This window comes from Mya arenaria, chromosome 7 (assembly GCF_026914265.1).
Source record: "Mya arenaria isolate MELC-2E11 chromosome 7, ASM2691426v1".
Taxonomy (NCBI): domain Eukaryota; kingdom Metazoa; phylum Mollusca; class Bivalvia; order Myida; family Myidae; genus Mya; species Mya arenaria.
This window is the reverse complement of record NC_069128.1, coordinates 66469118-66482876: the sequence shown is the minus strand read 5'-3', so window position 1 is coordinate 66482876 and position 13759 is coordinate 66469118. Positions and strand designations below refer to the sequence as shown.

General features: G+C 40.7%; 1 protein-coding gene across 2 annotated transcripts; it reads left to right on the top strand.

Annotated features, from left to right (window-relative positions):
• The first annotated feature begins 1218 nt into the window (after positions 1 to 1218).
• Positions 1219 to 13184, top strand: LOC128241499 (uncharacterized). 2 transcript variants are annotated; one of them, XM_052958453.1, is made up of 5 exons: positions 1219 to 1332; positions 7169 to 7371; positions 7640 to 7816; positions 9344 to 9451; positions 12964 to 13184. In XM_052958453.1, the coding sequence occupies exons 1-5, from the start codon at positions 1309 to 1311 to the stop codon at positions 13124 to 13126; spliced, it is 675 nt and encodes a 224-aa protein (XP_052814413.1). In that variant the 5' UTR covers positions 1219 to 1308; the 3' UTR covers positions 13127 to 13184. The 2 variants fall into 2 exon arrangements, with proteins under 2 accessions (XP_052814413.1, XP_052814414.1); XM_052958454.1 differs by lacking the exon at positions 1219 to 1332 and adding an exon at positions 4587 to 4670.
• Positions 13185 to 13759: the final 575 nt, after the last annotated feature.

Genomic DNA, 13759 nt, shown 5'->3' with positions numbered 1-13759 from the left:
TAATGGTGGTTTTACAGCAGCTTCTTTTTATTATAATGGTATACGGGATTGGAACATGCTTCCATATAACATCAAAGACACATAATCAAAGTATGTTTTTAAGAAATTAGTCAAAACTCACCTTTTAAAGGAGATGGAGGAGTTTGAAAAGTCTGTATTTTTTGTATTCATAATGTTTATGTATTAGATAAATATAAGTGCGCTTTCTAAGAATACGCACAATTTTTATATAGTTGCTTTGGTAATTTTTAAATATCCCTTAACTATTTGTATAATTGTGTGGTATATTATATAATTATGTGATACTGATAGTAGTTTATTTGTGATGAATGTCATATGTTAATTTAATTCATCTGAGTATATGATATAATAATATATAATACTGTTCAATAAATCATTTAATGCCAACTTTGATACCTTAGACATGGACCCCGTTGGAAATAAGCTTTTGTACTTGTGCAAATCTTTACGGGTTATCCTGTGCAATGTCATTTATTATGTTAAACTTTATTTGGTAAAACTTTATTTGGTAATAAATTAGATAGCTTAATCATTAACACCAGAAGTAATACTTGTTTTAGTAGATCTAGTATTATGTAATTCTTGTTAAACTTTCTGTGATATAACTTATTAGGACTCTAAATATCATGCAAATACAATATGTGATATATATTATATTGATGTAAAATGTACTGTTATTAACATAATGCACGAATAAAACTACTACTACTATCGATTCAAGGACAGACGATGATTCACGAGGACGGGCGAGGATTCACGAAGACAGGCGATGATTCACGAGGACAGTCGAGGATTCACGAGGACAGGCGTTGATTCACGAAGACAGGCGATGATTCACGAGGACAGGCGATGCTTCACGAAGACAGGCGATGAATCACGAGGACAGGCGATGATTCACGAAGGCAGGTTTGTGTGTTTTATATATATATATATATATATATATATATATATATATATATATGTGTGTGTGTGTGTGTGTGTGTGTGTGTGTGTTTGTATGTGTGTGCGTGCGTGCGTGCGTGCTAGCGTGCGTGCGTGTGTGTATGTATTGATTTCGAATAATAATGTCATTTAAGTACTTCCTGTTTGTGTCTCCCCTGATTTCCATTAAAAGGATGTAAATATACGTATGTACTTAAAAATTGTGTTGCTAAAACCGGATACAGAGTTATTAGATAATATGATATTATTTGAATGGAAGGTGTGTTGGCTATTCGATCAATTACCTTAATTGTTTAAAAGTTGTAGTGAGTTTGTATCATAGTAATAGTGAATAAAACAATTACAATGCATTTGAGAATTTTCCTTAAGGTAACCAAGTTTTTATACTAATTTGTGATAACATGATTGTAAATTGCACGTTATAACATCTCATTAGATTTACTTTATTATTTTAGCATATGAACATGTATTAAACTTACATTTTGCGTACTTATGTATGTATGTAGAAGAATAACACAAAAGCTTTATCAGTTTTGAAGTTGACAAAATACATTAGCTTATGTGAAACCCCTAGAGCACTCGTGTTCCAATGAGCTCGTGTTCCAGTTAACTCGTGTTCCAATGAGCTCGTGTTCCAGTGAACTAGTGTTCCAGTGGACTCGTGTTCCAATAAACTCGTGTTCCAGTGAACTAGTGTTCCAGTCGACTCGTGTTCCAATAAACTTGTGTTCCAGTGAACTAGTGTTCCAGTGAGCTCGTGCTCCAGTGAACTCGTGTTCCAGTGAACTCGTGTTTCACATACAGTACCAAGGTGTTATTACATCATTTATTGGTATGATCAGGTATAGAGGGTTTGTGTCCCCGACCCTGTCAATGCTAGGATATGGAAAGGCACAAGGGATCAGTGTTCCCGACCCTGTCAATGCTAGGATATGGTCAGGCACAGGGGATCAGTGTCCCCAACCCTGTCAATGCTAGGATATAGCCAGGCACAGGGGATCAGTGTCTCCGACCCTGTCAATGCTAGGGTATGACCAGGCACAGGGGATCAGTGTCCCCGACCCTGTCAATGCTAGGATATGGCGAGGCACAGGGGATTAGTGCCCACGACCCTGTCAATGTTAGGATATGGCCAGGCACATGGGATCAGTGCCCCCGATCCTGTCAGTGCTAGGATATGGCCATGCACATGGGATCAGTTTCCCCGACCCTGTCAATGCTAGGATATGGCCAGGCACATGGGATCAGTGCCCTCAACCCTGTCAGTGCTAGGATACGGCCATGCACATGGGATCAGTGTCCACTTCCCTGCCAATGCTAGGATATGGCGAGGCATAGGGGATCTGTGTCCCTGACACTGTCAATGCTAGGGTATGGCAAATCACAGGGGATATATGTCTCCGACAGTGTCCTCGACCCTGTCAGTGTTATGATATGGCCATGCACAAGGGATCAGTGTCCACGACCCTGTCTGTGTTAGGATATGACCAGGCACAGGGGATCGGTGTCCCCGACCCTGTCAGTTTTAGGATATGACCAGGCACAGGGGACCGGTGTCCCCGACCCTGTCAATGCTAGGATATGGCCAGGGCCAAACTTGCCACTGAAAGCGAGGTTCTACAATGAAAATTATTGTTCGTTTTATTAATAATTTTCATTGTAGAACCTCTCTTTCAGTGGCAAGTTTTGCTGATCTTGGTTTTTTAAATGTCGACCAAAGATATAGACAACTTAGGCTAAGTCATGTACACAAAATATTTTATAACAAATGTCCAAGTTATATGAAGGATAATTTTGCCAAATGTAACGAAGTTCACTCATATGGCAGTAGATCCAACTTAAAATTTTATGTCCCACATAATGGTGGTTTTACAGCAGCTTCTTTTTATTATAATGGTATACGGGATTGGAACATGCTTCCATATAACATCAAAGACACATAATCAAAGTATGTTTTTAAGAAATTAGTCAAAACTCACCTTTTAAAGGAGATGGAGGAGTTTGAAAAGTCTGTATTTTTTGTATTCATAATGTTTATGTATTAGATAAATATAAGTGCGCTTTCTAAGAATACGCACAATTTTTATATAGTTGCTTTGGTAATTTTTAAATATCCCTTAACTATTTGTATAATTGTGTGGTATATTATAGAATTATGTGATACTGATAGTAGTTTATTTGTGATGAATGTCATATGTTAATTTAATTCATCTGAGTATATGATATAATAATATATATACTGTTCAATAAATCATTTAATGCCAACTTTGATACCTTAGACATGGACCCCGTTGGAAATAAGCTTTTGTACTTGTGCAAATCTTTACGGGTTATCCTGTGCAATGTCATTTATTATGTTAAACTTTATTTGGTAAAACTTTATTTGGTAATAAATTAGATAGCTTAATCATTAACACCAGAAGTAATACTTGTTTTAGTAGATCTAGTATTATGTAATTCATGTTAAACTTTCTGTGATATAACTTATTAGGACTCTAAATATCATGCAAATACAATATGTGATATATATTATATTGATGTAAAATGTACTGTTATTGACATAATGCACGAATAAAACTACTACTACTATCGATTCAAGGACAGACGATGATTCACGAGGACGGGCGAGGATTCACGAAGACAGGCGATGATTCACGAAGACGGTCGAGGATTCACGAGGACAGGCGATGATTCACGAGGAGAGGCGAGGATTCACGAGGACAGGCGTTCACGAGGACAGGCGAGGATTCACGAGGACAGGCGAGAATTCTCGAAGACAGGCGAGGATTCAAGAGGACAGGTGATGATTCACGAAGACAGGCAAGGATTCACGAGGACAGGTGATGATTCACGAGGACAGGCGATCACGAGGACAGGCGAGGATTCACGAGGACAGGCGAGGATTCATGAGGACAGGTGATGATTCACGAGGACATGCGATGATTCACGAGGACAGGCGATGATTCACGAGGACAGGCAAGGATTCACGAGGACAGGCGAGGATTCAAGAGGACAGGTGATGATTCACGAAGACAGGCGATGATTCACTAGGACAGGCAAGGATTCACGAGGACAGGCGATGATTCACGAGGACAGGCGATGATTCACGAGGACAGGCGATGATTCACGAGGACAGGCGATGATTCACGAGGAGAGGCGATGATTCATGAAGACATGCGATGATTCACGAGGACAGGCGATGATTCACGAGTACAGGCGTTGATTCACGAAGACAGGCGATGATTCACTAGGACAGGCAAGGATTCACGAGGACAGGCGATGATTCACGAGGACAGGCGATGATTCACGAGGACAGGCGATGATTCACGAAGGCAGGTTTGTGTGTTTTATATATATATATATATCGTGTTCCATATATATATGTGTGTGTGTGTGTGTGTGTGTGTGTGCGTGTGTGCGTGTGTGCGTGCGTGCGTGCGTGCGTGCGTGCGTGCGTGCGTGCGTGTGTGTGTGTATGTATTGATTTCGAATAATAATGTCATTTAAGTACTTCCTGTTTGTGTCTCCCCTGATTTCCATTAAAAGGATGTAAATATACGTATGTACTTAAAAATTGTGTTGCTAAAACCGGATACAGAGTTATTAGATAATATGATATTATATGAATGGAAGGTGGAATGTAGTGAGTTTGTATCATAGTAATAGTGAATAAAACAATTACAATGCATTTGAGAATTTTCCTTAAGGTAACCAAGTTTTCATACTTATTTGTGATAACATGATTGTAAATTGCACGTTATAACATCTCATTAGATTTACTTTATTATTTTAGCATATGAACATGTATTAAACTTACATTTTGCGTACTTATGTATGTATGTAGAAGAATAACACAAAAGCTTTATCAGTTTTGAAGTTGACAAAATACATTAGCTTATGTGAAACCCCTAGAGCACTCGTGTTCCAATGAGCTCGTGTTCCAGTTAACTCGTGTTCCAATGAGCTCGTGTTCCAGTGAACTAGTGTTCCAGTGGACTCGTGTTCCAATAAACTCGTGTTCCAGTGAAATAGTGTTCCAGTCGACTCGTGTTCCAATAAACTCGTGTTTTAGTGAACTAGTGTTCCAGTGAGCTCGTGCTCCAGTGAACTCGTGTTCCAGTGAACTCGTGTTTCACATACAGTACCAAGGTGTTATTACATCATTTATTGGTATGATCAGGTATAGAGGGTCTGTGTCCCCGACCCTGTCAATGCTAGGATATGGAAAGGCACAAGGGATCAGTGTTCCCGACCCTGTCAATGCTAGGATATGGTCAGGCACAGGGGATCAGTGTCCCCAACCCTGTCAATGCTAGGATATAGCCAGGCACAGGGGATCAGTGTCTCCGACCCTGTCAATGCTAGGGTATGACCAGGCACAGGGGATCAGTGTCCCCGACCCTGTCAATGCTAGGATATGGCGAGGCACAGGGGATCAGTGCCCACGACCCTGTCAATGTTAGGATATGGCCAGGCACATGGGATCAGTGCCCCCGATCCTGTCAGTGCTAGGATATGGCCATGCACATGGGATCAGTTTCCCCGACCCTGTCAATGCTAGGATATGGCCAGGCACATGGGATCAGTGCCCTCAACCCTGTCAGTGCTAGGATACGGCCATGCACATGGGATCAGTGTCCACTTCCCTGCCAATGCTAGGATATGGCGAGGCATAGGGGATCTGTGTCCCTGACACTGTCAATGCTAGGGTATGGCAAATCACAGGGGATATATGTCTCCGACAGTGTCCTCGACCCTGTCAGTGTTATGATATGGCCATGCACAAGGGATCAGTGTCCACGACCCTGTCTGTGTTAGGATATGACCAGGCACAGGGGATCGGTGTCCCCGACCCTGTCAGTTTTAGGATATGACCAGGCACAGGGGACCGGTGTCCCCGACCCTGTCAATGCTAGGATATGGCCAGGGACAGGGGATCGGTGTCCCCGACGCTGTCAATGTTAGGATATGGCCAGGCACAGGGGATCGGTGTCCCCGACCCTGTCAATGCTAGGATTTGGCCAGGCACAGGGGACCGGTGTCCCCGACCCTGTCAATGTAAGGAAATGGCGAGGCACTGGGGATCGGTGTCCCCGACCCTGTCAATGTTAGGATATGGCGAGGCACAGGGGATCGGTATCCCCGACCCTGTCAATGTTAGGATATGGCGAGAAAAAGGGGAACGGTGTCCCTGACCCTGTCAATGTTAGGATATGGCGAGGCACAGGGGAACGGTGTCCCCGACCCTGTCAATGTTAGAATATGGCGAGGCACAGGGGATCAGTGTCCCCGACCCTGTCAATGTTAGGATATGACTAGACACACGGAAACGGTGTCCCCGACCCAGTCAATGTTAGGATATGGCGAGGCACAGGGGATCAGTGTCCCCGACCCTGTCAATGTTAGGATATGGCGAGGCACAGGGGATCGGTGTACCCGACCCTGTCAATGTAAGGATATGGCGAGGCACAGGGGAACGGTGTTCCCGACCCAGTCAATGTTAGGATATGGCGAGGCACAGGGGAACGGTGTCCCCGACCCTGTCAATGTAAGGATATGGCGAGGCACAGGGGATCAGTTTCCCCGACCCTGTCAATGTAAGGATATGGTGAGGCACAAGGGAACGGTGTCCCCGACCCAGTCAATGTTAGGATATGGCGAGGCACAGGGGATCAGTGTCCCCAACCCTGTCAATGTTAGACGTGACCAGGCACAGGGGATCGGTGTCCCCGACCCTGTCAAGTGTGGGTAGTGAAATGGTACATTTATTTTTACGTTGATTTACACACAGGCTGAAAGACTTACACTTATCATTATGTGGTTTAAGAACCGTCTTACAACATACAAATAACCAAATAATAGGAAGGTAAATGATTTGTACGGAAATAAGTTATATGTAGTGGGAATGATGTATTTTACTTTTAATAAGCTTAAACTCGTATTGTACACTTGCAGTACTGCCAATATGTATTGCCTTTAACACGCCCTTTGTCTTTTCGATGCTTTTGCCTATCTATATGAAACCCACTCAATGTTATAAACACAAAGGTATTTCAAAAAACAATAATCACGTCTTTGTCTTCTCAGCAGCATCCTTACCTTAACACACGTTAGGACTACAACCTATTCCACCGCGTCTGTGCTGAATTGTGTCAGCAATAGTCGTGTAGAATAATGTCATGAATAGTTGTATCCTTTATTCAAGGCAGCCCTCGTGGTCCTGACCCTATTAGTACAGGAACATGAACAAGCACAGACGATCGATTTCAGTCTGGAACTGGGATGTGGCTTGTTGAAGGCTGACAAACTCCGTACAGAGACCTGTGCAGGCAATAATAATGATCCACAAATATACATGCTAGAAGATCGCCTTATTTACTGTGCAGAGTCCAGAAGCTTCCAGATTACGTAAGTACATTTCATTCATTCATCATCATCAGCGTGATCGTCAGCGTCTTTGTCGTCTTCGTCATTATAATCATTGATTATCATAATTTAATATCAATTATCATAATTATCATCATCATCATCATCATCATCATCATCATCATCATCATCATCATCAAATCCTTTTCCTGCTCCATATAAGCATTATAATTACCATTGTTTTTGCTATCAACTTCACCTTATCGACTACAGGTTCTCTATCTTAATCATGTCTCTATAATATTTTCAGGTACAAACAACTGAACCGCGTTTATCGAGGGTTATTTCCAACTGTTGACGAATACAAGGCAAGCACTGGACTTCCGATTCTAGGAGAAGCATGTAATGCCACCGAGTCTGGCGATCCAAAGAAGAGGGAAGGATGTTCTCATTCTGGCCAAGGAGATAAGGACGAGTGCTGCGAAACGTAAATATATGTTGGATAACTAACGAATGGAAACTGTAGATTAATAGTAGTCTAATTCCGAATGAAGGGTGTAGTAAAATAAAATACACAATACTTATGATATAATGTAGGATTTGAAAATAGTAGTATTCGTCGCTGCCACAGTTGATTTTGTTACTGATGTAAGCTGTATAATTAAAATATTCTTCGTGGCACGTAAAAATGGAATTTTACACTGATTGAAGTCATTCTGTCTCATTCAGTATCACTATACTTTGATATGATTTATTTTGTTATGTTTTCTTCGTTTTTTGCTACTTCACTAAACTAATCCTTTATAAGTGCATTAACGGAATAAGAACGATTCATCTTTGCATATTGTCATTGCTTTAAACCTATTTCAAACTTGTATTGTAGAATTCGGAAAACAAAATGGCTTTGAATAATTATATTGACAGCATCTTGGCATTATATCCCTGTGCCATAAAACAATAAAGACTCTATGCTGATAGTCCTTTCCTCGTGGATTTTAAGTTTTTAACTGGTCGCGTTTTGGGATCTTCAAAACTAAACCGGCTGGCGGACATATTCGTTGATTACTCCACTCTGTATTGTGGCGCTTTCATCTTATATTTGTAAACCTGCAGCCTACTATATAAAACTGGTTTATCCTTTGGTTGGAATAATGTTAGCCCAAACATTCATTGATTGGTCAATAGTTATCAAATATAAAATATTTAACCAATCAAAAAAATATGTTAGCCAAATTTTTCATTAATTGGTCAAATATAAACTATTAACTTATCAAAATATCTGAATACGCAAACTAGCCAATAATTAACTTACGGACAACTGCTCAATTTGTAACTTAGAACTTGTTGTCCAATTCGCCGCTGAATTACAGAAATACCACTAAAGGCATCCAACATAAACATTAAACTATTGTTAAATGAACGAACCATTGCCATGAAATCCGTGAAAAAAAACATAGAAATTACTTTAGTTAACATTGGAATAGTTTCATCGATGACAGCACTAATTGAATATTAAATTATGATTAAAAATACGGATCATTGGCACGAAATGCTTGATAAAAGACTCGTCACGATTACTATTGTTAACATTGAATATTATTGTCAATTAAACCACTAATTTAATATTAAATTTTAATTAAAAAACAAACGGACAATTAGCAAGACAATGGTTGAATGACGAACCATCACGATTATTGTGGTTTACATTGGAATAGTATTGTCAATGTCAACACTAATTGAATATCAGCTATGATTAGGTATACGGACTATAAGCATGAAATAGTTGAAAAACGAACCACCGCGATAATAATATTTTGTGAGTCTGGTAGGATTGTCCCTGTAGCTCACATTAGAATAAAATTGTAACTGACGGCACGCACTGCTGTGTTCCTCCGGAGGCAATAGAACCACAATACCTTGCTCTGATTGCGTAAATTCCGCCACTTCTCTATAGGAGTTATTCAAAATACCCCTATATGTTATGGGATTCATGTGTTCGCGTTAATTGCTTCAGGTGTAGAGGCATCGTGCCTTACAATGTTACACAGAAGCACAGGGAACAAGACAACGTGTCCAGAAATCCATGCCACATTCTGCAGTTGTTTACAGTTGGTTGTTGTGGGTAAGTAACTAATTTATTCTAACTGAATTGCTAATATAGTGTAAAGCTGATATCAATCACCATCGAGTCCGTTACCTGTGTATAAACCAGCACCAGCTGATATCAATCACCATCTAGTCCGTTTCCCGGTTATAAACCAGCACCAGCTGATATCAGTCACCATCGAATCCGTTTCCTGGGTATAAACCAGCGCTGGCTGATATCAATCACCATCGAGTCCTTTTCCTCGGTATAAACCAGCACCAGCTGATATTAATCACCATCTAGTCCGTTTCCCGGTTATAAACCAGCACCAGCTGATATCAGTCACCATCGAATCCGTTTCCTGGGTATAAACCAGCGCTGGCTGATATCAATCACCATCGAGTCCTTTTCCTCGGTATAAACCAGCACCAGCTGATATTAATCACCATCTAGTCCGTTTCCTGGGTATAAACCAGCACCAGCTGATATCAGTCACCATCGAATCCGTTTCCTGGGTATAAACCAGCGCTGGCTGATATCAATCAACATCGAGTCCGTTTCCTGGGTATAAACCAGCACCAGCTGATATCAATCACCATCTAGTCCGTTTCCTGGGTATAAACCAGCACCAGCTGATATCAATCACCATCGAATCCGTTTCCTGGGTATAAACCAGCACCAGCTGATATCAATCAACATCGAGTCCGTTTCCTGGGTATAAACCAGCACCAGCTGATATCAATCACCATCTAGTCCGTTTCTCGGTTATAAACCAGCACCAGCTGATATCAATCACCATCTAGTCCGTTTCCCGGTTATAAACCAGCACCAGCTGATATCAGTCACCATCGAATCCGTTTCCTGGGTATAAACCAGCGCTGGCTGATATCAATCACCATCGAGTCCGTTCCCTGGGTATAAACCAGCGCTGGCTGATCTCAACCACCAATGAGTCCGTTCCCTGGGTATAAACCAGCGCTAGCTGATATCAGTCACCATCTAGTCCGTTCCTTGGGTATAAACCAGCACCAGCTGATCTTAACAACCAATGAGTCCGTTCCCTGGGTATAAACCAGCGCTGACTGATATCAACCACCAATGAGTCCGTTCCTTGGGTATAAACCAGCGCTGGCTGATCTCAACCACCAATGAGTCTGTTCCCTGGGTATAAACCAGCGCTGGCTGATCTCAACAACCAATGAGTCCGTTCCCTGGGTATGAACCAGCGCTGGCTGATCTCAACCACCAATGAGTCCGTTCCCTGGGTATGAACCAGCGCTGGCTGATCTCAACAACCAATGAGTCCGTTCCCTGGGTATGAACTAGCGCTGGCTGATCTCAACCACCATCGAGTAGTGTTTCCTGGGTATAAACCAGCGCTGGCTGATCTCAACCACCAATTAGTCTGTTCCCTGGGTATAAACCAGCGCTGGCTGATCTCAACCACCAATTAGTCTGTTCCCTGGGTATAAACCAGCGCTGGCTGATCTCAACCACCAATTAGTCTGTTCCTTGTGTATAAACCAGCGCTGGCTGATCTCAACCACCAATGAGTCTGTTCCCTGGGTATAAACCAGCGCTGGCTGATCTCAACCACCAATGAGTCTGTTCCCTGGGTATAAACCAGCGCTGGCTGATCTCAACCACCAATGAGTCTGTTCCCTGGGTATAAACCAGCGCTGGCTGATCTCAACCACCAATGAGTCTGTTCCCTGGGTATAAACCAGCGCTGGCTGATCTCAACCACCAATGAGTCTGTTCCTTGGGTATAAACCAGCGCTGGCTGATCTTAACAACCAATGAGTCTGTTCTCTGGGTATAAACCAGCGCTGGCTGATCTTAACAACCAATGAGTCTGTTCCCTGGGTATAAACCAGCGCTGGCTGATCTTAACAACCAATGAGTCTGTTCCTTGGGTATAAACCAGCGCTGGCTGATCTTAACAACCAATGAGTCTGTTCCCTGGGTATAAACCAGCGCTGGCTGATCTCAACCACCAATGAGTCTGTTCCCTGGGTATAAACCAGCGCTGGCTGATCTCAACCACCAATGAGTCTGTTCCCTGGGTATAAACCAGCGCTGGCTGATCTTAACAACCAATGAGTCTGTTCCCTGGGTATAAACCAGCGCTGGCTGATCTTAACAACCAATGAGTCTGTTCCTTGGGTATAAACCAGCGCTGGCTGATCTTAACAACCAATGAGTCTGTTCCTTGGGTATAAACCAGCGCTGGCTGATCTTAACAACCAATGAGTCCGTTTCCTGTGTATAAACCAGCGCTGACTGATCTCAACCACCAATGAGTCCGTTCTCTTGGTATAAACCAGCGCTGACTGAAATCAACCACCAATGAGTCTGTTTCCTGTGTATAAACCAACGCTGGCTGATATCAATAATCACCTTCAATATTTAACGAACACATTCTTATCTTATAAAGAAGTATTTAAAACGATGTAACAACATGTATCGTATTGTATAGAAATTATTAACATTATTATTATGAAATTGTTGAAATGAAACGACTTAAATGAAACAATTAAACGGTTATTATCTGTTAAAGAACCTCCGGTAAATAGGTATACCTTAATATTATTGAGAGATATATGTTAAGTTTAACCATCAGTTAATATTCCATGTTACCCTGGCATGTTGTTTTCATATTATATAAACCATTTTCTATGCTATACAGAACAGCCACACACCGACGACCAATGAAAAAAAAGAACAGCAACAAAAATAGGACAGCGTTGATGTTAAAGCTGCACTCTCACAGATTGAACGTTTTGACAACTTTTTTTTCTTTCTTTTTTTTGTCTTGAAACGAGCCAATTTTTGCGAAAATTTATGAAAACCAGTTGACAAAAAAAATAGATCGCAGATTTTTATATTTAAGAACAAAAACTGATGTTTTATGCATTTTTCTTAAAACTTTAGTAATGGTTTAAGCCATAAAACATTATTTTTCGAACAGAAGTATGAAAATCTGCGATCTGATCTTCTGTCAGCAATCTTTTATCATTGGTTTGGAGATATTTACGCAAAATTTGCTCTTTCAAAGACAACAAATAAAAAAAGTTGTAAAAACGGTAAATCTGTGAGAGTGCAGCTTTACAAATGGGTTCAAGCTTTGTATATATATATCAATAAAAATAAAATATTTCAAACTAGCAAATTTATAGATTACCAAGAAAATAGTATATGTGTTATGTGTAGGCTGAGCCTAAAACGTTAGATTTTGGATTTTTTTTTAAATTTATTTCAATTTTTATTTATAAAATCATACTGCACGTTTTCATTATGTATCAGATATAATCTGAAGATGATATTTTTAAACAATGCTTATTAACTTTATTTTTTTAATTCCTGCGTAGCTTTTGATTTATTTCATAGTCCAAAACATCCACGCTCTGACACTGTTGAAGACCCCCCCCCCCCCCCTACCTCCTTCCTTGTATATATATTCTGTCATCACGGAGGTGCAAACATGTGAACAGGAGTAAGATAGTTGCCTACACCTATGGAACAGTTCATGTTGGTTTTATTTTCAGAAATGGTCCGCATACAAAGAGGTGCAAATACTGTCAACAGCAGAAGAGTGTCACATACCTATTCGCCTACAACTATAAAACAAACAAATTTGGATTTTTCCCGTTTGAAATACCTACGTACTGTTCATGCAAAAGTTCCGATTGTAAACAAAATTTGGTATGAAATAACAACTGACTAGCTTATTCGTTGTTAGCTCGTTCAATAAAATGAATTCATTCTTCTTTTTCAATATTATAGTTTTCCTTGCTTTATTTCATACAAAAATTCTTACTGCGGACAATGACAAGAGGTTCTATAAAATAGGAATCCTTTCGGCTGGCCTGTATTACGTGGAATTCGATTTGAAAGCACGTATCCGTCGCAACCGCGCAGAGTTTGGAGCAAATGCATCATTCGGAGCTCCTCGGCCATTTTTTTTCGAAAACAACCTCGGGTGTATGGTGGTACATCAGTTGAAGTAGTTCGTATTTTTTTTTAATTATATCACTAATTAATTGTGGTGTTTTAGAGTTGTATTTATTGATCGAAGTTTAAATTGATTGCCAGTGAAGTGTATTATTGCAAACATAATAAAGATTCCCAAGATTTAAGTCATAAAGTTAAACTGCTAAATAGAATTACTACGCGATCTAATTGCAGCGGACTTAAACGTACCACTTTTTGAATATGTAAACCTTCCAAATACATCCGAGGTTGTTTTCGATAAAAATGCCCGAGGAGCTTCGAATGAACCAAACCAATTGATCTTTCTGCGAAAACGTTTGAAATGACGTTTAACCCGACTAAAGGATGGAA

Excerpts from the sequence above, each read along its gene's own strand:
- LOC128241499 (XM_052958453.1), top strand. The coding sequence starts at position 1,309 with ATGCATTTGAGAATTTTCCTTAAG. Across the intron at positions 1,333-7,168 it reads ATTTGAGAATTTTCCTTAAG|GCAGCCCTCGTGGTCCTGAC; the intron begins GTAACCAAGTTT and ends CCTTTATTCAAG. Across the intron at positions 7,372-7,639 it reads TCCAGAAGCTTCCAGATTAC|GTACAAACAACTGAACCGCG; the intron begins GTAAGTACATTT and ends TAATATTTTCAG.